This window comes from Vipera berus, assembly GCF_964194415.1.
Source record: "Vipera berus genome assembly, chromosome: W".
NCBI classification, from domain to species: Eukaryota; Metazoa; Chordata; class Lepidosauria; order Squamata; family Viperidae; genus Vipera; species Vipera berus.
The window spans coordinates 22,780,089-22,805,257 of NC_138210.1; the positions used below are offsets into that span (position 1 = coordinate 22,780,089).

At 44.3% G+C, this 25,169-nt stretch overlaps 1 protein-coding gene across 4 annotated transcripts in view; it reads right to left on the minus strand.

Moving 5' to 3' along the window:
* LOC308676208 (RNA-binding protein 33-like) overlaps positions 1-25,169 on the minus strand; it is a 293,110-nt gene that overhangs the window by 159,121 nt on the left and 108,820 nt on the right. For all 4 annotated transcript variants that reach the window (XM_081341982.1, XM_081341985.1, XM_081341984.1 and 1 more), the window contains one exon: positions 21,994-22,052. In XM_081341982.1, coding sequence (XP_081198108.1) covers positions 21,994-22,052 — 59 coding nt within the window. The remainder of the gene's footprint in view (positions 1-21,993; positions 22,053-25,169) is intronic.

Genomic DNA, 25,169 nt, shown 5'->3' on the forward strand with positions numbered 1-25,169 from the left:
CAGATGAAACCAAAATTGAGTTGTTTGGGAAAAACACACAACACTATGTGTGGAGAAAAAATGGCACAGCACACCAACATCAAAACCTCATCCCCACTGTAAAACATGGCGGAGGGAGCATCATGGTTTGGGGCTGCTTTGCTGCCTCAGGGCCTGGACGGATTGTTGTCATTGATGGGAAAATGAATTCCAGAGTTTATCAGGACATTTTGCAGGAAAACGTACAACCATCTGTCCGCCAACTGAAGCTCCGCAGAGGATGGGTGATGCAACAGGACAATGACCCAAAGCATACAAGTAATTCAACAAAACAATGGCTTCAACAGAACAGAATACGCCTTCTGGAGTGGCCCAGTCAGAGTCCTGACCTCAACCCGATTGAAATGCTGTGGCGTGACCTTAAGAGAGCGATTCACACCAGACATCCTAAGAATATTGCTACACTGAAACAGTTTTGTGCAGAGGAGTGTTCCAAAATTACTCCAGATCGTTGTGCAGGTCTGATCTGCAACTACAGGAAACGTTTGGTTGAGGTTATTGCTGCCAAAGGAGGGTCAACCAGTTATTAAGTCCAAAGGTTCATATACTTTTTCCACCCTGCACTGTTAATGTTTCCATCTTATGTTCAATTAAAACATGACAACAGCTAATGTTTGTGTAGTATTATTTTAAGCAGACTGTGTTTTTCTATTGTTGTGACTTACATGAAGTTTAGAGCGCATTTTATGGCCAATTCATGCAAAAAACCACGTAATCCCAAAGGGTTCACATACTTTTTCTTGCAACTGTATCTTCTGGAGTGTTGGCTATTCCTGCCAGCTTGCTATCTGCAAAATTGATGAGTTCCCCATCTATTCCCTCATCCAAATCGCTGATGATGTTGAAGAGCACTGGGCCCAGAACAGAGCCCTGGGGCACCCCACTACACACTTCCTTCCATGTAGATGCAGTTCCATTGAGGACCACACGCTGAGTATGGCCAGTCAGCCAGCTACGAATCCATCTGGTGGTGATGCTGTCTAACCCACATTTTTCTATCTTATCAAGTAGTCGGTTGTGGTCTACTTTATCAAATGCCTTACTGAAGTCCACATAAATTATATCCACAGCATTCCTCTGGTCCACTAATTTTGTCACCTGGTCAAAGAATACAATAAGATTTGTCTGACATGATCTGTTTTTGACAAACCCGTTGGATTTTTGGTAATGACTTTGTTTGCCTCTAGGTGTTCGCCGATTCGTTGCTTGATTATCTTTTCCAAAATCTTACCAGGTATTGAGGTCAGGCTGATAGGTCTGTAATTTCTTGGATCCATTTTTTTTATCTTTTTTGAAGATGGGAACTACATCAGCTCTTTTCCACTTCTCTGGTAGTTCCACAGTGCTTCAGGATCTTTGAAAGTTATAGTTTAGTGGTTCTGAGATCACATCTGCCAGTTCCTTCAGAACCTTGGGGTGTAATCCATCTGGACCTGGTGATCTGAACTCATCCAGGGTGGACAGGTGCTCACCATTTTCTTGCCCATCCCAACTTGTGTTTCTGATCTGTTTTTTACAATACTGTTTTTGATAGGTTGGACTGTTTTTTCCCTTTGTGTAAAGACGAAAGTTCTGCTTTCTCCCTGTTGCTTGTCACCTTCTTGCCACTTTTTCCCACTAATGGACCAATCATTTCCTTAACCTTTTTCTTCTTTTTTACATGTTGAAAGAAGCTTTTTTTTGTTATTTTTGACTTTTGTCACAAGTCTTAGTTCATTTTGAGCCTGAGCTTTCCTCACTTCATCTTTGCAGGCTCAGGCTATTTGCTGATATTCTGCCTTAGTTATGGTGCCCCTTTTCCACTTTTTATACTTGTGCTTTTTGTCTTTCAATCTATCAGAGTTCTTTATGCAGCCATGCTGGTTTCTTTTGAGAGCTGTTATTTTTCTTCTTCGTTGATATTGTGCTAGACTGGGCATTTATAATCTCACTTTTCAAAATTTCCCAAGCTTCTTGTTTCCCCTTGAGGATTCTTAGCCATGGAATCCTTCCCAAGCTCTAAGTTTATTCAAATTAGCTCTCTTAAAGTCCAAGACTCTAGTTTGACTATGTTCTTATTGCTTGTCCTTGCATAATGTTGAATTCCAATATTGCATGATCACTCCCCCCCAAGGTTCCTGTGGCTTCAACACCTTCTATCATTTCATCTCTGTTAGTGAGAATAAAGTCCAATATGGCTGATCCCCTAGTTCCCTTCTCTACCTTTTGTGAGACAAAGCTAGGTTTGTCAGGAATCTGTTTGATCTTCCACTTGGTGCAGAGTTTGTCTCCCAGTTGATGTCAGGGTAATTAAAAGTCCCCCATTACTATTGTGATGTGCTTTTTACATACCTTTGTTAACTGAGTAGCAAAAAGTTCATCTATTACCTCTGTTTGGTTGGGTGGCCTATAGTATACACCTATGGCAATGTCATTTTTCCCTCTTTTATATTGACCGAAATGCATTCAAGACAGTTTTCATCATTGTTGTGCTCTATTTTCTGTAGAGATGTAGTTATTTCTTATATAGAGAGCAACTCCACCTCCTCTTTTGTTTAGTCTGTTTCTTTTAAATAATTTAAATCCCTCTAGCTGTGTGTTCCATTTGTGGGTTTCATCCCACCAGGTTTCCATAATGGCAACAATATCATATCTGCATATCTGGTAGAAATGGACCTGGGGAAAGTGAAAGCCATTTTGTAGTGGCAAGCCCCACGAACCAGAAAACAGCTACAGAGCATCCTGGGATGTGCAAGTTCCTATAGACAGTTCATTCCAGCATTTGTGAAGATTGCCTTGACGATTACAAAGCTATTAAAAACAGGAGAGGGTGGGGAGAGACCCCAGCCCAGCCATCCATTGAACTGGACAATGGAATGCCAAGTGGCGTTCAAAAAGCTTAAGAGACAATTTGCTGCTGAACCGGTCCTGAAACACCCCAACCCCAAGGAATCATTTGTGATTCAAGTGGATGCTAGTGATGTGGCTGTGGGGGTGGTGCTCCTTCAAAAGAATAAAGACGGGATTCTACAACTGTGTGTGTACACGTCCCATAAACTTAATGAAACTGAGAGGCGTTGAGCCGTATGGGAAAAAGAAGCATTCACAGTGCGTTGGGCATTGCTGACGTGGAGACAGTTCCTAGAGGGGAGTAAAATTCCTTTCGAGGTGTGGACTGACCAGAAGAACCTAGAGGCATTGAGGGCACCTCGGAAACTCTCCCCCAAACAAGTACGGTGGGCCAAATACTTCAATCGGTTTGACTTTGAAATGAAATACGTTCCAGGGGAGGAAACTTCATAGCTGACACCCTGTCCCATATGCCTCAGTATAAAAGTACTTGAAAAGAAGTGGTGAACCCAATTATCCCCACAAAACAACTGGCAGCACAGGTGACTACTAGGCAGCAAGCAAAATGGAAATCCCTGGATCCCATCAACACCTTAACACAACAAATGAAGAAAGAGCTACAAACCAACACATGGTTTCGTGCCCACAAAGAGGAATTGACTGTGTGGCAAGGTGTCAAGCCCCAGGCTCGACAATCAGCTGGGTGGGGGGGATGCCTTCCGACACGGCCCGCCAACTGCCCGTTTCGTTGCCGTTGAGGCATTGTTTTCTTTAAAGAATCTTTATTCGAGTAACAGCATCGGCACGAACATAGGTGAAACCAAAATCTGAATTCCCCTCCCCTGAACACATAGTATCTAGCGCAAATCCCTCCTTTTAATTAACAGTCATAAATCACATTCTACAATTAATTTGAAACACAGGTTTTCCCTCTAGTTCTCCAACCCATTTATCATCTCTTATTTCAAAAAACCTTGACTCTCATACTATTGCAATATTGTTATGTCTAACTAACTCCCATACACATTCCTCCTCCTCCCCCCAGTATCATCTAATTCTAATTCTAACTCTAAAAATAAAACATAAGAAGGAAAATGGCTGCATCTCTATATGTTGTCAAAGCAAGAACATCCAATGTTAGCAGTATTGACATCCACCCCCCTTACAAAAAGGATAGATCCTGTAACGTAAACAAAAGCATATGTTAGGGATTGTCTCTCAATTTGTTAGGGTGTTTCCTATAGAACCTTTTGATGAGTCTGTCGGCTTTCACATCGCTAGATTTCACCCAAGTAGCTTGAGACAATGGGTATCCCTTCCATTGTACTAGGTGTTGCAATTTTCCCTTAAAAATTCTAGAGTCAAGAATACGTTTCACTTCATAATGGGTCTGGCCCACCACTACGAAGGGCCCGGGTGCCTTCTTAGGGGGAGGTCTTAAAGTGGAGCCTCGAAAAGGTTTCAACAAGCTGAAATGGAAGAAAGGGTGAATTCTCCCTAAAGGCCTAGGGAGTTTTAATTCTACTGTGACTGGGTTGATGATCTTTACGATGGGGAAAGGCCACAAGAAATTTGGTCCTAATTTCTTACTGGGTAATTTGAAGCATAAATATTTAGTCGATAGATAAACGTTTTCCCCAACTTGGAATGTTCTTTGAGCGGCGCTCTTTTTATCAGCCTTATTCTAGGTCTCAGAAGTCTTTTTTAAAGCAGCTTTTGTGGCTTTCCAAACTTCTTCCCACCCCTCACCCATTGATCAAGTGTCTGAGAAGCGGAGGGTGCTTCAGGGTATTTGGGTATTGGGCTGAACTCTTTTCCTGTAGCTACTCTGAAAGGCGTGTAGCCAGTGCTGCTGTGAACAGAATTATTGTAGGCCACCTCGGCAAAAGGGAGGAGGTCAGTCCAGTTTGTTGGTAGGAAACATAGCATCTGAGGTATTGCTTCACCATTTTGTTAGTGGATTCTGCAGCCCCATTGGTAGACAGGTGATAGGCCTTGAGATGATCCAATTAAGTTAAGGAAACTCCTCCAAATTTCGCTGTGAACTGCACCCCCCTGTCTGAAATTATTCGCTTAGGGTCACCATGCAGCCGGTTGATATGTTTCAGGAACAATTTAGTCAGTCGTTGGGCAGATGGGAGTCCTTTGCAGGCGATGAAATGAGCCTGCTTCGAAAACAGGTCTATCACAGTCCAGATGACAGTATTTCCTCTACTTTCAGGTAGGTCTACTATAAAGTCCATAGCAATTTCTTCCCATGGTTGAGAAGGGTCTGCCACCGGCTGCAGTAACCCAGGGGTTTTCCCTGGAATTCTTTTCATGGTGGCACATACAGTACAACTCCTGACATAATTTTCCACATCCTGTTTTAACCCCGGCCACCAAAACTGCCAGTGGATGAGATATAGAGTTTTTAAATATCCAAAGTGTCCAGCCTGTTTTACGTCATGGCTGTGTTTGAGAGCGTTGAGACGGAGGGCTTCTGGCAAGTAAAATTTCCCCCCCTTCTAAGGCAGACCATCCCTGCATGTTAGGGAGGTTTGATTGTCTTTGAACCATTGATCAGTGAGGAGTTCTCATTTTATTTTCTTTGCCCCAGGGTCATCAGGATTAGGGGCCCTGCAAGGTGTGAGTTGAGCATCAATTTGTGGATTGGAGATAATTGCCTGGTTAACCTCTTTGCCTTTGCTTTTGTACTGGGGCAGTCTGGATAGAGCATCAGCTAAGAAGTTTTTCCCTCCCGGTATGTACTTTAGAGTGAAGTTAAAACGGTTAAAGTACTGTGCCCACTGCACTTGCTTTGGGGACAGTTTGCGAGGAGTTTTCAGTGCTTCTAGATTTTTGTGATCTGTCCATACTTCAAAAGGCACCTTGCTCCCTTCGCCAGTTTAATAGCCCCCACTTAATTGCAAACGCCTCCTTCTCCCAGATTGCCCATTTCCTTTCGCTTTCAGTAAATTTTTTCGAGGTGTAGGCGCAGGGTTGCAAGGCTCCACTTTGGTTCTTTTGCAGTAATACAGCTCCGACGGCCACGTCGCTGGCATCGGCGGTTCAACAGCGAATAGTCTTTTTAAATTCTCAAAAGCGGTTTGACAGTCCATAATCCATGCTAGTGGTTGGGCCGGTTGTGGCTTCCCTCCTCCTTTGCCTGTTTTGAGTACTTCTGTAAGGGTTAGGGCGATCTCGGCAAAGGAGGGGATGAATTGACGGTAGAAGTTAGCAAACCCTAGAAAGCTCTGGAGCTGTTTGCGAGTCTTTGGGGGCTGCCATTCAATTACAGCTTTCACTTTGGTTGGGTCCATTTCAATGCCCTCATTGGAAATTCTATAGCCAAGATAATCTAATCGGGTCTGGTGAAATCCACATTTTGACAGTTTGATATAAAGCTTGGCATTTAATAGTTTCTTTAACACTTCCCTCACCAGCTATACATGATCAGTCATATTCGTGCTGTATATCAGGATGTCATCAAGATACACCAGAACCCCTTTGTATAAATGATCATGTAGGACCTCATTAATCAACTGCATGAATACGGCTGGGGCCCCTGCAGCCCAAATGGCATGACTTTTGAATTGATAGCTTCTTATGGGGCAGTTGAAGGCAGTTTTCCACTCATCTCCCTCCTTTATTCTCACCCGCTAATATGCTTCTCTCAGGTCTAATTTAGTGAAGACACTTCCCTTAGCCAGGTGGGTTAGTAAGTCCTTTAGGAAGAGAAGGGGGTATTTATTTTCCACACTCACCGCGTTCAGAGATTTATAGTCCATGCAGAGACAAAGAGACCCATCTTTTTTTTTCTTTAAACAGCACAGGGGCTCCCACAGTAGACTTGGCCCATTCAATAAATCCCCTCGCTAAATTTTTGTCCACGTATCGCTGCATCTCCTCCATTTCGAGGGGTGGCATAGCGTACATTCCCGGTTGTGGGAGTTTGGCCCCCGGCAACAATTCGATGGAGCAATCGGTGAGGAGGCAGGGCATTGCATTCTTTCTCACTAAATGCCTCCGCTAGGTCCCAGTACTCACTGGGGATGAGTGTGTCGCCTGGTGGCAGTGAGGCGGCCATGTGCACTCACTCATTGGGGGGGCTAAAGTTTCCTGTAACATCTGTTGAATCAATGGTGGGCTTGGGCCCTATAGGTAGCCTCACAGTTCTCCTTCCTTTCTCCCACCAGATAAACGGCTTCCATTTGTCCAACCAGGCTAATCCTAGGATCACAGCCTCAGTCATTTTTGGAGCCACCAGGAAGCGAATAAACTCCCAGTGCTCACCTATTTCTAGGCGTAGGGGCTCCGCTAATTGCGTGACTAAAGTCCCTCCCATCAGGGAGCCATCGGCTTGCTGAAACCTCACGGGTTTGGAGAGCAGTTTTGCTTGTATGCCCATTTTAATGGCAAATGGCAAGCTAATGATGCAGTGGGAGCATCTAGAATCGACTAGCACTTTTAAATCTACCTATGCCCCCGACTTGGGGATTATGAGTTTGGCAGGTAGTGAGAAAGGTGTGACGTGTAGACTCACCAACCAGTCATTCTTTCCTTCGCCGTCGCTGTCGAAAGAGGGTAGAGCGGGGGTGGGTGCAGCCTGAGTCCCGGCGTCCTCCTCTGTGGGGGATGTGACTTGGAGCAACAGGTTCCTGTGTGATCCAGTTGGATTTATCTCTCGGCTGCTGGGCAGGTTTCTTTCTTGCTGTTGGTCCTGGTCTATTCTGCTGTTGGGTGTAGGGGACTGGGCAATTCGCTGTGCGATGTCTCTGCTGTCCGCATCAGAACCATTTGATTGGCGGGCCTGCAGGTGGCCTGGGTCTTTCAGCAGTTGCGGCAGTTGAAGGTTTTCGGGGGGTGGGGGTTGGTGTTGCCGTTTGGGTTGCTCTGGCCTTGACTCAGCTTCAGGTGGGGGAGGCTTCTTATAGTGGGAGAGCTGAACGTCTAGTTTTACCGCTGTCTGGTACCATTCTTGCAGCTGATCAGGTACTGCTCAATAGATGCAAGCCTGAGAGAGGTGATCGTCTAGCCCTTCTTTGAAGTGATGGACTAGGGCAGGGGTAGGCAACCTTGGCTCTTTTATGACTCGTGGATTTCAACTCCCAGAATTGCTGAGCCAGATTGGCTGGCTCAGGAATTCTGGGAGTTGAAGTCCACGAGTCATAAAAGAGCCAAGGTTGCCTATCCCTGGACTAGGGACTGCTCAGGCCACCTCTCTATGCGACCAGCTATCTTGTGAAACTCTCATACGTACACCAGAGCAGGCCTGCCGGTTTGTTTTATCTTATGGATTTGTTCTTCTGCTTTGAGGGCAATGGATGGGTCCTCAAAGCTTGCTCTCAGTCCTAGGAGGAAGAGGTGGGGGTCTTCCAATTCGGGGGCTTCCTCATTATATAAATTTTTCAGCCATTCGGATGCCTCTCCCTCTAAACTGGACGCAACCACATCGACCATAGTGGCTGGGTCCAGGTAGAGATAGGCACAGCGGTTCAAATGAGACCGCACTTGTTTTGAGAAAAAAAATCAGGCTTTTCTGGGTCCCCATCGAACATTGCTCTGAAAGGTGGAGCAATCATTGGCTGCTGGGCCTCCCACTGTTGCACCCCCAGTTGCTGCTGACCCCACCATGGCTGCTGTCGCATTCCCAGGGTTTGCACGTTCGGGGGCTGTTGCCACCCCGCTTTCTGTGGTTGCAGTACTGGCAGTTGTGGCATCCTGAGTTGCCTTAGGTCTCCCAAATGTTGTTGCCTGAGTAGAGGCTGCTGCTGTCCTCCCTGCTGCTGGTCAGCAAGGAGTTGTGGCCCCCCTCAGTTGCTGTAGGCCCCCCAATGGTTGCTGCCTGGGTGGGAGTTGTTGCTGTCCCCACTGCTGCTGGTCTGCCAGCAGCTGTGGCATCCTCTGTTTCTGTAGGCCCCCCAATGGTTGCTGCCTGGGGGGGTTGTTGCCATCCCCCTTGCTGTTGGTTTGCCAGGAGCTGTGGCATCCTCAATTGCTGTAACATCCCGTGTGGCCTTGGAGGGGGTTGTTGCTGGATCTCCATCATTTGCGGGCCCCTCTGCGTTTGCTGTACGTTCGGGGGCGGTGACCATCCCCCTTGCTTCGGCCGTCCTCCCACTGGTTGCTGGCCTCCTGGCCTCTACACCACCCCAAGTTGCTGCAAGGCCTCTATCAGCTGTTGCAGGCTCAGAGATTACTGATCTCCCACCTGCGGGGGCTGCCATATTCCCCACTGCTGTAGGGGGACATGTTCTGTTCCAGCCTACGACCATCCCAGTTTGCTTCAAGGACAACCCCTTTTTTATGTTTAAATCAATAGGCTGGAAAAACCCAACCTAAATTTATTTACAGTTCCAAATAAGAAAGTCCTTCAAACACAAAAGCAGCAGGATATTTTCCTTAACAAAAATAAATGATTCAAACCTCAAACAAGAGTCAAAAAGGAAGATTAGCAAGAACAGACCAGGATTTTCTTTGGATTTCTATGAACGGTTGCCTTCAGCAACCAGCACTGCCCACACCTTCTCCTTTTATTAACAGCCCCAAGGCGTGGGTTCTCAATGCCTTCTCCTTCCTCTGGTCTGCTCTGCTCAACTGCCTTCTGCTTCTAGCGTCTCTAAACAGATTCAGCTGTGACTCCTCTGAGTCTGAACCCTCCTACTCACACAGCTGAGCCTCATAACGAACACGACTGGAGTGGCCCGGCTGTTCCTCTGACTGAGGGTCCTGTGATGCATTAGAGCTTCTCTCCGACACCGAAGGCTCTCCAAACTCCTCCTCCTCAGATCCCTTGGACTCAGCTGCTGGGAGCACAGGCTGACACGGAATCACAACAGGACCAGACTTGGTGATCGATATGCACACCGGTCTGGGGATTTGCTGTTTTCGCAACTGCCCGAGCCCTCATCTCGTCGGTGGCAGTCGGGGCTTCTGGAGGGGCGGCAACTGGAGCTGTCTCTCTCTGAGGGGCTGGAGGCCCTGGTACGGGGCTTCAGGGACAGGAAGGCCACCTGATCTGCGAAGGAGGGGCTGGGCGTTCCTCTCGGCAGGAGTTGATGGCTGCCTCATCGATCATCCTCATCACTGGCATGTGGGGAATTGGAAGGTTGCTCTCTGCTTCTCATTTCTAGCCCCTCAAATTTTTCCACCAACTTCTCCACTGACAACGAGCTGCAGACAGATACTTCCACTCTCCCTAGTCCTCAGTGGCAGACGATCTGGTAGCTCTCCAGTGGTCTGGGGAACGCAATATGCAGGAATCCCTTTGCGGTAGCTCAACCTCGTCTGCCTTTGAAGCACTTGAGGGTGGCCAGGCCATCTCAAGGTGTCTGGCGTCTCCACTGGGCAAGGCCCATTCCGACAACCAGATCAGCTGTTCCCCAAATCTTTGTCAGCTTATCCCTCGATTCTAGGGACAGCGACTGGGGCTCAGGACCCCTATAGTTAGGAAAGTTGGAGATTTTCGCTTAATGTCATGGTTCTGACAGATGAAACTCTTCAAAGAACTTCGAGGCATTGTTTTCCTTAAAGAATATTTATTCGAGTAACAGCATCGGCACAAACATAGGTGAAACCAAAATCTGAATTCCCCTCCCCTGAACACATAGTATCTAGCGCAAATCCCTCCTTTAATTAACAGTCATAAATCACATTCTCCAATTAATTTGAAACACAGGCTTTCCCTCCAGTTCTCCAACCTGCCATTTCTTATCATCTCCTATTTCTTTAAAAAAACCTTGACTCTCATACTGCTGCAATATTGTTATATCTAACTAACTCACATACACATTCCTCCTCCTCCCCCCAGTATCATCTAATTCTAACTCTAAGAGTAAAACATAAGAAGGAAAATGGCTGCATCTCCATATGTTGTCAAAGCAAGAACATCCAATGTTATAGTTGAGCTTCCAGAAAATGGGGGCAATAGGGTAATCTGGACTGTAGCCAACCTGTTCTCCAAGCAAGCCCACTTCATAGCCTGTTCAAACCTCCCATCAGCCCAGAAGCTGGGCAAGATGCTTCTACAACACATCTACCAATTGCATGGAGTGCCAAAGCAGATCATCTCAGACTCAGTTTACAGCAAAATTTTGGCGTGAATTTGTAAGGCTAATAAGGTGCTCTAAAGGCCTCAGTTCGCCTTTTCATCTGAGTACACATGGGGCCACAGAATGAGCTAACGCCATGACAAACAGTACCTACGTTGGTATGTCAACTATCAAATTGGGTGGAACTCCTGCCATTTGCTGAAGTGGTGTACAACAATGCAGTGCATAGTAGCACAGGGCTCACCCCCTTTAAAGTAGCTACAGCGATGGAGTTTGTGCCCATGCCAGAATACCCAAGGAAACCCCCCTCATCAGTCACCCTAAGTGAATGGGTAGAGAGAGGGAAAATGTATTTGATCCCTTGCTGATTTTGTATGTTTGCCCACTGACAAAGAAATGATCAGTCTATAATTCTAATGGTAGGTTTATTTTAGCAGTGACAGACAGAATAACAACAAATTTGACCCCTTCGCAAAACATGACTTACGGTAGTACTTGGTGGCAAAACCCTTGTTGGCAATCACAGAGGTCAGATGTTTCTTGTAGTTGGCCACCAGGTTTGCACACATCTCAGGAGGGATTTTGTCCCACTCCTCACTGCAGATCCTCTCCAAGTCATTAAGGTTTCGAGGCTGACGTTTGGCAGCTCAAACCTTCAGCTCCCTCCACAGATTTTCTATGGGATTAAGGTCTGGAGACTGGCTCGGCCACTCCAGGACCTTAATGTGCTTCTTCTTGAGCCACTCCTTTGTTTCCTTGGCTGTGTGTTTTGGGTCATTGCCATGCTGCAATACCCTTCCATGACCCATTTTCAACGCCTTGGCTGAGGGAAGGAGGTTCTCATCCAAGATTTGACCACAACACTTTCACCCAGTTCTCCTCTGAATCATTCAGATGTTCACTGACAAACTTCAGACGGGCCTGTACATGTCCTTTCTTGAGCAGGGGGACCTTGCCGGCACTGCAGGATTTCAATGCTTCACAGCGTAGTGTGTTACCAATTCTAGCTGTCCTCTGGTTCAGAGCCAGGTATGGGTTTCTGCAAGAGGGGCACCATGAATTTTCCTGTCACTTTTCCATCTTGGTCACCCATTTCCGAGCGAGCAGGAGGTACACTAGGCATGCCTTGGGTGCAGTCAGCAATAAGAATGGGAGGTTGGGGTGACCATGCTAGAACTGGGGGCTGTGGTTACTGGGTCAGAAAGCTTTGCCCAGCAATACCAATAGGGTAATTGCGACGGTTTTAGTTTTGGTGTTAGAGATTTCAATACCACATAGTCAAAGGTACCCCAGTAAGGCCAAATTATGTTATCAGCTGCATCTCTTATTTTTGCCCATTCTTTATACAGCCACCATGCACAGCTTTTGCTCATCCCCGCCTGGATGAGTAACCACTGTCCATCCCAGGCAATAAACAACCTTCTCAACAGGGAAGCCGGGGAGACCGCAGATTCGAATTCCCCATAGACCCTGACACGCATGACCTGCCAAAATTTGGGATGCTTTCCCACACCTGGAGGGACTTCCTAAATTAAATACTGACCATTCCTATTATCCACCCAAATTTCAGGTGTCCTTTGGGCACCCCGGAGGACTTTCCTTATGAAGTACTGACACAACTAATTAATTGGACTCTAGTCAGAGAGCAGGCTGGTAATTGCCCAGAAAAGAAGACAGGCACTCCTTCCTTTTGCAACCTGCTGGAGCGTGCTGCATTCTGTCAACCTCCCTTGCCATTTCAAGGTCTCCCAGTCACTGCCCGATACAGGCTCACAGGAATTTGGGTTGGCATGGAATGCAGACTATGGGCAGTAGTAGAACACAAAGGGGATAACATGCACACATACATTCACTAGGCACAAAAGATGCAGATTTTGTGGGGTACTTACCGACTAGAAGCCTCTGGTTCAAGCAGCTGTTTTGGCGTCAAACCAAAACTCTCTTTACTACCTGTGCTGGGATGGCCAGGATCCAGGGTAGCACCCTCCAGACAAAGCGGTCCGATGCCAGCTAGTTGAAGTTACCTCGTCCTGGTCCTGCCAGCTAGGTTAGCCTTGGAGTCCCTTTGTGGTTGCCAAATTGTCAGAAGAAAATTCTGAGTTCAAATCCAGGCTGGGTCACAAATAAAAACACTGGGCAGCTGCTTGAAGAGGGCAGTTTTATTTGACAGCGTAACATGAAGCAATCGAAGGTAGGGTACAAAATTGGAAGGCTGGGCACAGTAATATTTATAACAGTGGGCTTTGATCGTGAGGTTTGTAGATGTGTCAGTTGAGGTCTTTTCGCCCTGGAGACATGTGAAGTCCGGTAATGAGGAAATGTTATCTCTCACCTGTGGGGCATGTTGATCATCTTTAGGTATGGAATTTTGTGAGGGATATGGAATCAGGGATTTGGGGTGAGGGGTCTGTTGTTGAGGACCAGTATGGTGATTAAGAGATTTCCCTACCTTGAGGGGATTTTGCTTTATGCTTAATTCGCCGATATTGGCTTGCTTCCTGGAGAGACGTGCTTTCTCAATTTCAGCCTACATGAGATGAAAGGGCTTTAGGTGGTTTTTATAACTATGTCCATGGTTTGTTAGATCAGGGGAGACTTTTGTCTGTGGAATGGATGGCAAGGGGGTGATACAGATGGCATATGAGCATTTTCATATGGGTAATGAAACATCTGCAAGAAAACAAGCAAACTCAGAGAGCACCAAAAACCCCTCTTTTCAACCCTGAGCTACAAATATTCTCCTTCATTTTTAAAGGAATCCAGTTTACTAGAGAAGAAGAAAACAACTCACTACCCTTCCTAGACATCCTGATCAGCAGAGACCACAATGACAAACTAGAAACACAGGTCTACTGAAAAACTACCTATACTAACCAGGTGCTCCACTACCAAAGGAACAACCCAATCTCCCGCAAGAGAAGCTGTGTAAGGACTTTATTTAAATGAGCCCAAACACACTGCAGCAACCCAGAACAGCAGAAAAAGGAAATGGAGCATCTATACAAAACATTCCAACAAAATGGATAACCACGCAAAAAGTCCCTGACCACTCAACCCAATACAGCACAACCAACACAAACCCTAAAAAGAATTACACTGCCATACATCAAGAACATCTCAGAAACCGCAAATAGACTACTACAACCACATGGAATCAGCACACATAAGCGAACCAAAGCCCTTCAAAACATCCTAAGTAAACCCAAAGACCCAGCAACCCCAGAATAAAAAAGAGTCATCTACAACAGCGGTCCCCAACCCCCAGTCCATGGACCGCCACTGGGCCATGGCATGCCACAAACTGGGCCATGCAAACAAGCGAAGCCCCATCCACAGGATGTAGGCAGTACATGAAACCACGCCCCCTCTGGTCCGCAGAAAAATCTCTCTCCACAGAACTGGCCCCTGGTGCCCAAAAGGTTGGGGTGGGGACCTCTGATCTACAACATACAATGTAAGAACTGCAACAACCACTATGTAGAACAAACAGGTGGAAGACTGGCAGCTGGCAGTCAGAAGGCTGACGAAAATTCTTTAATGTCACAACATATAGAGAGATTTACCCATAATTTCAATTGGGAAAATGTGACAATCCTAAAGGTAAAAAGGTAAAGGTTCCCCCGCACATGCGTGCTAGTCATTTCCAACTCTTCTGCCAACCTAGCAGTTCGAAAGCACGTAAAAATGCAAGTAGAAAAATAGGGACCACTACGGTAGGAAGGTAACAGCGTTCCGTGCGCCTTTGGCGTCTAGTCATGCCGGCCACATGACCACGGAGACGTCCTTGGACAAGCGCTGGCTCTTCGGCTTTGAAACGGAGATGAGCACCGGCCCCTAGAGTTGGAAACGACTAGAGTGACAATCCTAGACCAGGCCAAATTTGAAAATGCCAGGGAATTTCTAGAAGCCTGGCACTCTGACAAATCAGCCATCAATAGACACATAGACATTAACAACATCTACAATGAGGGGAAAAATATTTGATCCCCTGCTGATTTTGTACATTTGCCCACTGACAAAGAAATGACCAGTCTATAATTTTAATGGTAGGTTTAGTTTAACAGTGAGAGACAGAACAACAAAAAAATCCAGAAAAACGTATTTCAAAAATGTTATAAATTTATTTGCATTTTAATGAGTGAAATAAGTATTTGATCCCCTGTCAATCAGCAAGAGTTCTGGCTCCCAGGTGTCTTTTATACAGGTAATGAGCTGAGATTAGATTTTTCTTTCTTTCTTTTCTTTCTTTCTTTCTTCCTTCCTTCCTTTCCTGCCTTCCTTCTTTCTTTCTCTCACTCTCTCTTTCTTTCTCTCACTCTTTCTTTCTTCCTTCTTTCTCTCACTTTCTTTCTCTTTCCCTCCCTCTCCCTCTCTCTCTCTCTCTCTCTCTCTCTCTCTCTCTCTCTCTCTCTCTCTCTCTTTCTTCTCAGTATTGCCTGCCTTTGAAGCATTCCTCCGTTGCGGGAACCTGACCTTACCACATCTGAAATGACAACTCGCAAAGAGGAAGAAGAACCCGTGTTTCTCTTTCATTTACCGTAGTGTGCATCTGTGCCAACCTTTGAACATCAGGCAGTTGTCTGTAACCATGTCAAAATGGAAACATGCGTGCCAGAACGTCAGTGTGCAAATGATGCCCTTATGATCTGCAGCTTAATGTTTGTGGGGGTGAGTATATAACTTGCATGGAACGTTGTAATTAGCTTTTACTTGCTGTTTCTGACCCGCTTACTGTCCGCTGCCGTTCACATGCTGTGGATTGCTGTGTGTTAGGGGGAAGTCCCGCCTCCTGGAGTCTCAATGTCAGTCAGTCAGTTCACATGATCGGCACAGCGCACACCTCTCCTGCGTGTGTGTGTGTGACACTGACAGACTGACAGGATTAGAATGTTGAGACAGGAGGCAGCTAGGTACGGTACCAGGTAACGTCCCAGCTGGGACTATGTGATGCGGCACAGTGCCCTGACAGGCAGGCAAGGAGCTTGTCATGGCAGGAGAAACACACATAGTCTCTCCTGCCATGCAAAGCCCTGCCTGACAGGTTGGTTGGTGCCCTTTAATAGTAATACCAAGCGGTATGAGTCAAATTACAGTACTGATGTGCGTGGTGATATGTCTCTCATAAGAACTGACAGTTCTTTACTACTCTATTTTCCTCAGAAAAACACCATTTCTTTAACGGTACAAAAGGTCAAAGATGAAAAGATTAGCATATAAAATTCCGTTTAAACTGGAGGTAGTAAAATATGCAAAAGAACATGGAAACAGAGCAGCGAAGAGACATTTTGGGCCACCTCCAACTGAAAAAAATGATAAGAGAGTGGAGAAAACAGGAGGATCAGCTGCAAAAACTTGATAAAATTACCGGTAAGCACACTTTTCGTGGGCACGCTGAAAAATGGCCACAGTTAGAAGTGGACATGAAAGAATGGATCACACGTCACCGGAATATGGGCTTCTCAGTTTCTACAAAAATAATTATCTATGAAGCCAAACGCATTGCTGTAGAGAAAGGCATTAAGGATTTTACTGGCTCACCATCATGGTGCTACAGATTTATGAGGAGAAGCGGCCTTGCTATGCGCACTAAAACTAGAATTGCACAAAAAATGCCACAAGAATATGAATCAAAGATTCTGTCTTTTCATAAATTTGTAATTGATGCTAGGAAAAAATATGACTTTCCAATGGACCAGATTGGGAATATGGATGAAGTCCCGCTAACCTTTGATGTGCCATCTAATAAGACAGTTGACCTCAAAGGTGCCAAAACAATAACCGTGAAAACCTCAGGACATGAGAAAACACATTACTCTGCTGTGTTGTCCTGCTGTGCTGAGGGCACCAAATTGCCACCGATGCTAATTTTCAAAAGGAAAACCTTTCCAAAAGATGTTATTCCACAAGGAGTTGTGCATGTTCATGAAAAAGGATGGATGGATGAAAATGGAATGAAAGTATGGATTGAAAAAGTGTGGTCCAAACGTCCTGGAGGACTTCTGAAAAAATCTGCTTTGTTAGTGCTTGACCAGTTCAGAGCACATATTAGTGAAACAACAAAAAACAGATTTAAAGAGGTGAAGACTCATCTAGCTGTAATTCCTGGGTGTCTTACCAGCCAGTTGCAACCTCTCGACGTTTCAATCAACAAACCATTTAAAGTCTTTATGAGAGAAGAGTGGAACAAATGGATGGTTGCTGGGAATCATGATCTGACTCCTACTGGATGAAGAGGCCCACTATCACTCAAGTTTGTGAATGGGTTAAAACATCATGGCAGTCAGTGAAGGAGGAAATCGTTGCACGATCATTCAAAAAATGTGGCATTAGCAATGCCTTAGATGGAACTGAAGATAATATCATATATGAAGATAGCGAAGAAAGCGATATAAGTGATTGTGAGCAACAGAGCTTCATAAATTGTGACACTAGTGATGATGAGTTTTTAGGGTTTCCAGAAAACTAGAAAAGTGCTTGAGCCTCTAAGTCTTTCCTCATTTTTTAATGGAAATGATGATGGTTCTTAACACCACTGTTGAGTTTACGCTGTTAAACATTACTGTATTTTGCTTTATTATAATAAATATTTTAGTATACCGGTACTATTTGGTTCAGAATATTTTTTTTCTTGTTTTTCTGCTCTAAAAACTGGGTGCATCTTATGGTCAGGTGCGTCTTATGGTCCGAAAAATACAGTAGTATGTGGGAACGGCCAGAATTTGGTCTCCCAAGAATTTGGCTTTTCACCTTTCAGCCTTTCCGTGCCTTCCTAGTTGGGCCTCTCTGTAGCTTCAGTGCAGAGAACACTCTCCTGGCTGGGAGGGGGGCCTGGCATGTGGGAGGTTTGGGAAACACTATGATAAAGACTTCACATGCATCTTATGCTATCTTGTTTTTGTGTGATCTCATAAGCACCTGAGTATCCAATTATTTCTATGTATCCTATTTGGTATGAGACTGATGTAGTTTTTTGTAATGATGAAGGTGAATAAAAGTTCAGCGGGCAGTGCTCGGGGGAGTTCTTTTTCTGGAGATGAGGCTGCCTGGCTGGTTCAAAGCTCTCTATCGACTCAGGTCTGAATTCTTTTTCCTTCGTCTGAATTCCTGTCCCTACATCTGAATTTCTTTCCCCTTCAGTAGTAAGTCATGTTTTGCGAAGGGGTAGAATACTTATTTCACTCTTTAGAATGCAAATCAATTTATAACTTTTTTGAAATGCATTTTTCTGGATTTTTTTGTTATTCTGTCTCTCACTGTTAAAATAAACCTACCATTAAAATTATACAGTGATCATTTCTTTGTCACTGGGCAAATGTACAAAATCAGCAGGGGATCAACTACTTTTTCCCCCTCACTGTATAGATTATGCAAAAAAGAATCAACTAGCCCCAAGGAAAGAGACTCCAGTACCTTTCCACCAGTAATCAGCACTCAGATCAGCACAGATTAACTCCAAGGTCAACTTCAGACCAACAATCAAGTAAGCAATACCCCAATCAAGAAACTGCCATGGAGCCATTAGTAAACAGCCCAACCAAAGAATCTCTAAGACCACCCCCACCCACAGGCAAGACACCAGAATATAAACGCAAACAACACTCCTTACTAGCACTGATGATGTTACCTAGTTAGGGTAATGAAACATCTGCAAGAAAACAAGCAAGCTCAGAGAGCACCAAGGATCCCTCAGCCTATCTCTTCCCTGCAATGGAAAAAGGAAGCTATAAGACCTACATAATTGTAGGTCTTAATTATCTTACTTAATTATCTTACTTAAAGTAAGATAACATAATTATCTTACTTTCTTGAACTCTGTTATGAAATCATGTAACACAGATTATCAATTTCTTTTGTAAGGATAATGATATCCCCAACTCAAGCTCAGCTCCTGGCGATTTCATGGGCACCTCTTCTGGGATTTTTTTTTAACCTTCTTAAAGCAGCCTACAGCTCTGATTCCATCTCCTATTAGCCAGGCTGAATCTGCTTAATTTCTCTGAGGTCAGACAAAGTTAGTTAGATGCTGTCACCCAACTTGGGCATCACAAATCAAATAAGGTTAACCAATGTCTATAACAGTAGTTATTTATCATAGATATTTCAGCTACAGTGGATATAAAAAGTCTACACATCCCTATGAAAATGCCGTTTTTTTGAGATTTTAAAAAAATCAGACCAAGATAAATCACTTCAGAATTTTCCCCATCTTTAATATAACATACAATTCTACTGAAAAACAAACTGAAATCTTTCAGGGGGAAAAATGGAATAAAAAAACCCAATAATGTGTATAGGTGAAACTCGAAAAATTAGAATATCGTGCAAAAGCATATGCACTCAGTACTTGGTTTGGGCCCCTTTTGCAGCAATTACTGCCTCAATGCGGCGTGGCATGGAAGCTATCAGCCTGTGGCACTGCTGAGGTGTTATGGAAGACCAGGATGTTTCAATAGTGGCCTTCAGCTCTTCTGCATTGTTCGGTCTCATGTCTCTCATCTTTCTCTTGGCAACGCCCCATAGATTCTCTATGGGGTTCAGGTCAGGCGAGTTTGCTGGCCAATCAAGCACAGTAACCCCACGGTCAATGAACCAGGTTTTGGTGCTTTTGGCAGTGTGGGCAGGTGCCAGGTCCTGCTGGAAAATGAAGTCAGTATCCCCATAAAGCTTGTCTGTGGAAGGAAGCATGAAGTGCTCCAAAATCTCCTGGTAGACGGCTGTGTTGACCCTGGACTTAATGAAGCACAGTGGACCAACACCAGCAGATGACATGGCTCCCCAAATCAACACAGACTGTGGAAAATTCACACTGGACTTCAAGCATCTTGCAGTGTGTGCCTCTCCATTCTTCCTCCAGACTCTGGGTCCTTGGTTTCCAAATGAGATGCAAAAGTTGCTCTCATCAGAAAAGAGGACTTTGGACCACTGAGCAACAGACCAGGTCTGTTTTTCTTTAGCCCAGGTAAGACGCTTCTGACCTTGTTTGTTGTTCAGGAGCGGCTTGACAAGAGGAATACGACATTTGAAGCCCATGTCCAGGATCCGTCTGTGTGTGGTGGCTCTTGATGCACTGACTCCAGCCTCAGTCCACTCCTTGTGAAAGTCCCCATCACTTTTGAATGGCCTTTTCCTTGACAAGAGGAATACGACATTTGAAGCCCATGTCCAGGATCCGTCTGTGTGTGGTGGCTCTTGATGCACTGACTCCAGCCTCAGTCCACTCCTTGTGAAAGTCCCCATCACTTTTGAATGGCCTTTTCCTGACAATCCTCTCCAGGCTGCAGTCATCCCTGCTGCTTTTGCACCTTTTTCTTCCACACTTTTCCCTTCCACATAACTTTCTATTAATGTGCTTTGATACAGCACTTGGGGAACATCCAACTTCTTTTGCAATTACCTTTTGAGGCTTTCCCTCCTTATGAAGGGTGTCAATGATGGTTTTCTGCACAACTGTCAGGTCAGCAGTCTTCCCCATGATTGTGATTCCTACTGAACCAGATAGAGAGACCATTTAAAGGCTCAGGAAGCCTTTGCAGGTGTTATGGCTTAATTAGCTGATTAGAGTGGGACACTTTGAGCCTAGAATATTGCACCTTTTCACAATATTCTAATTTTCTGAGATTGTGGATTTGGGGTTTTCATGAGCTGTATGCCGTAATCATCACAATTATGACAAATCACGGCTTGAACTATCTTGCTTTGCATGTAATGAGTCTATCTCATATTGGTTTCCCCTTTTAAGTTGCATTAGTGAAATAAATGAACTTTTGCACAATATTCTAATTTTTCGAGTTTCACTTGTATGCACATTCTTTAGGGGAAAAATGACCAGCATGTAATAATTCTAACATTCTGGATCCAAAAGAAGATTAATTCCATCAAAATTCACAAGTTGTAAGATAACTCATAAATGTGCCAACTGCTTGCACTTTCCACAGTGCATAAATAATAACACCATCAGGCTTTGAGTTTCATTTAACACTATGTATAAACTGGAAAGCTGCACTTGGATTCTTCCACCATCATCCACCATCTCTTTAGTAGAGAACTTACAAAGAGCCATTAAGCAACATATACTACCACACAGCATGTTCCCACACAGACTAAAATTCTTTACAATTCTGACTTATTCCTGCAAAATAACAAACTATGAAGAAGATGGCTGCAGGTATTTAGAACAAAAATCACCTCATCACATGTAGATTGGTTTATTTTTTTAAGTTAAAAAAGTGAACTCAAAATGGTGTACAGTAAAAACAGCAATAATGTACATTAGACTTTTGATTATAATACCATGAGAATACATTCCCATATTTCTGAAATATATTTCCCAATTTCTGAGTGTTAATCTACTGTGTGAATTATTTACTTGTATACAGTAAATGCTGAAAAGGGACTAAAATATGATGTAGTTCCAGTATGGTGAATGAAGAAACATTACTGAACATTCCTGTTACGTGTCTTGATGCACAGTATAAAGAAACTGTAACCGAAGGAATACAAAACTAGAAAAAAAACTGGGAAATTCACATACTACAAAAATATGAATGGGAAGAGAAGTGGGGAATATTCAGTGACATCCAGAGAGGCAAATCAACCAAGTGTAGTTGATCAGCTATGAGAATGACCTGGCTACTCTGTTTAGGAGAAAAAAGACAAGGAGATGACAGAGATATCAAATCACCTTCTGGCACTAAAGTCACTACAAAATGAAAAACAATAATCTTCACATTTACATTAGAAATATGCAATTTGTATTTTAAACTTGCAGTATTGAATGCCCTTTTATTAAAGAAAAGCAATACTATTTAGTCTGAAAGGACTCTAATGGCTGGATTTCTTATTATTTTAAACCCAGTCATCATGTGCTTTTTTTAAACTCCCCACTGGAACATTTTACAATTAAAATTAATTCCAGTCAGAAAAAATAATTGACCTTTAAGCTTTTAACAATTTTCTAGCTCACAGATCACTGTCAATATTTGCAAATCTTTAAAATTATATTTCATTGGCACCATTTTTATTCCCCATAATAATATTTCTTTACAAATGTATGCTTATCCATATCAGAGAAGAAGGAACAGCTGCTACTCACAGGAAATCTCTGGGGTCCTACAGCAGATCTTGGCTGGGTTGGGATTGGCAGCAACGGCACTAAAAAAAAGGAGCACACCTTTTAAATCAATTTGTTTTAGCCAAAAATCCAGGCCATTTTCATATGCAGCCACATTCACAAGCAGCTGCTATCCCATTCTCTTCAACAGCTGCAGGCAGACGAAATGTATTAACACCATGCAACAGGGTAATTAGGATGCTGATGGGATAGGCTACAAAATTAAACAAGGCATAGGCAATTTGAAATATTTGGTTTCTTTCACACATTACTGAATGAGAGACAAAATCTTGACAGAACAGCATTAGAGGCATGCCGTGGTTTCCCAAAATTCCAGATACCACACCAATTCCATTGGTTAATTCACATTAATTCAATTATGCATTATAGTAGCATTTACATTTATTAGAAAATAAGATCAGTTGCATATATTCCTGAGTAAACATGTTCTATATTAGAATATCATTCACACGTGTTGCACCTCCTAAGATAAGGCAATCAAATGATTTAAATTTTTGCAAATGGAGCAAATGGAAAAAGGAAGTATACAAAATTTAGAAAAACATGTGTGAAGGAGTCTGAACTGAATTAGCTGTTCTAGAAGTAAGCAGTCAATATATATTTTATATATTTATAAAATGTATTGGCTGCCCATCTTACCACAGGGTAACTGGGAGGCTTACAGTCATAAAAAGTGTATTTATACATGTACATTAAAACATAAATTAAAACAAAACATTAAAATCTAACGACACATGGGGAGGGCAGGGGCAGAATGGGGGAGGTGGGATCTGTTGTTACTCGATAAACCACCTTCACTGCGCTATTCCATTGGGACCCCAAGCCAAATGGCAGAGCCAGGACAAAAGGATAGGAGGGTTGGGGCCAGCCTCACATCGGGGGCAAGATGTTCCAGAAGGCAGGAGCAACAGCAGAGCAGGCCCTCCTCCTGGACCCTGCCAGCCAGAAAAATCGGGCTGACAGGACCCACAGCATGCTTCCTCTGCCAGCACGAGTGAGATGGGCCAATCTCAGTGGGTTGAAACAGTCCCTCAAGTAGCCTGGACCCATGCCATGAAGGGCTTTAAAGGTAATCACCAACATCTTGAATTGCACCTGGAAGCAGACTAGCAGCCAATGCAGCTCATGGACCAGTGGTGTTACCGGAGCCATTCCTGGGGGCCCAAAACTGCCCACACTGCCACACTCTGCACCAAGTGTAGCTTCCAGATGCTCTTCAAGGGTAGCCCCATGTGGAGTGCATTACAATAGTCCAACCATGAGATGACCACGGACTGAATAACTGAGCACAAGGAATTCTGATCCAGGAAAGGCCGCAACTGGTGCACAACACAAAGTTGTACAAAGGCTCTCCTAGCCATGACTGCCACCTGCTCCTCAAGCAGGAGTCGCAAGTCCAGGAGAACCCCCAAGTTGTGGACAGGATCTGTCTGGGGCAGTGCCAACCCATCCAGAGTCAAAGATGACAAAGTCCGGGATCCCAAAGCCTCATGTACCCAAAGCCATTTGGTCTTGCCAGGGTTCAGTTGAAGCCTGTTGTCCCCCATCCAGGCCTGCACAGCCTCCAGACACCGCAGGAGGACAGCCACAGCATCACTTGGGTCACCAAGAGTGGAAATATATACAACCTGCTTTTACTGCTGCTCATCTACAGGTGAAACTCGAAAAATTAGAATATCGTGCAAAAGTTCATTTATTTCAGTAATGCAACTTAAAAAGGGAAACTAATATATGAGATAGACTCATTACATGCAAAGCAAGATAGTTCAAGCCGTGACTTGTCATAATTGTGATGATTATGGCGTACAGCTCATGAAAACCCCAAATCCACAATCTCAGAAAATTAGAATATTACATGCAATCAATAAAACAAGGAGTGTACATAGAACAATATCAGACCTCTGAAAAGTATAAGTGTTAGAAATTGTTATGCAGAGGTCTCCTTGTGCTAGCAAAGAGTTGCACAAACAACGAAGGGTACTGAGAGCAGTAAGAGTCACACAGTAATCACAAGAGTACACTGAGTTGTGAAAACAGAAAGTATTTTACTTTTGAGGTGGTGTAAAAACCAAAATGCATGGTCAAAAAGAAAAAACAGTCCAGGGCATACACAATAGTAACAGTCCAAGGAATATTCCAAATACAAAGTCTTCTTACCGGTCCAGAGGTCAAATACACAGTTCAGGTTTATCACAGTAGTAAACCAACAGTACAGCAAAACAGTAATAGAAGAGAGCGCAGTGAATTCAGAGAGAGAGAGAAGCTACGTTACTAGCTCCCTCTTATGGCCATGAGAACACTTACACACCCATTGGCCAATTAACATCTTAAAGTCACAACATCATAGTTTATATATTTTCAACCCAACTATGTAGGCTATCACCATATGCCTAACATTCTCCCCTTTGGGTAGAATAATATATAACCTCTTACAATCTTATGCCAATTCTTTCACAACTAATATTGTGTTTCACAGCACTTTGGACTTTAGTGAGATGATCTGCGATATTTACATCAGATGAACAATGTTCCAGTTGTATTAATTTGTCTTTGACACATTGTCTTACATTCAGGTAATGAAGATCTGTATGTTTGGATCTTGTTCTGACTGCAGCATTGTTTGCCATCTTTATCGCAGCTTGATTGTCCTCATATGACTCGCTCCCTCCTGAATCAAGAGGTGAGGGAAGAACCCTTGCAGGGTCGTGCCGAGGAGTTTAACCAACATCTGTCGGACAAAATCGCTCGGATTCGGACCGGTCTGGACTCTGACTGGGCAGAGTCTGGCGATCAGGACGCGGGCGGTCTTGTCGATATTACCTGGGAGGAGTTTGATTCTGTGACTCCGGAGGAAGTGGACAGGATCATGGGGAGGCTGAGCTCCACCACATGTTTATTGGACCCGTGCCCTTCCTGGCTGGTTTATGCAGCCCGGGAGAGGACACGCAGCTGGTTCCAGGCAGTTATACCGGCTTCTCTGAATGAGGGTAGCTTCCCCGCCGTCTTGAAAGAGGCGGTGGTGAGACCTCTCCTCAAGAAGCCTGCCTTGGACCCAGCTGTATTGAACAACTTTCGTCCCGTCTCCAACCTTCGCTTTCTTGCGAAGGTTGTTGAGAGAGTGGTGGCGCATCAGCTCC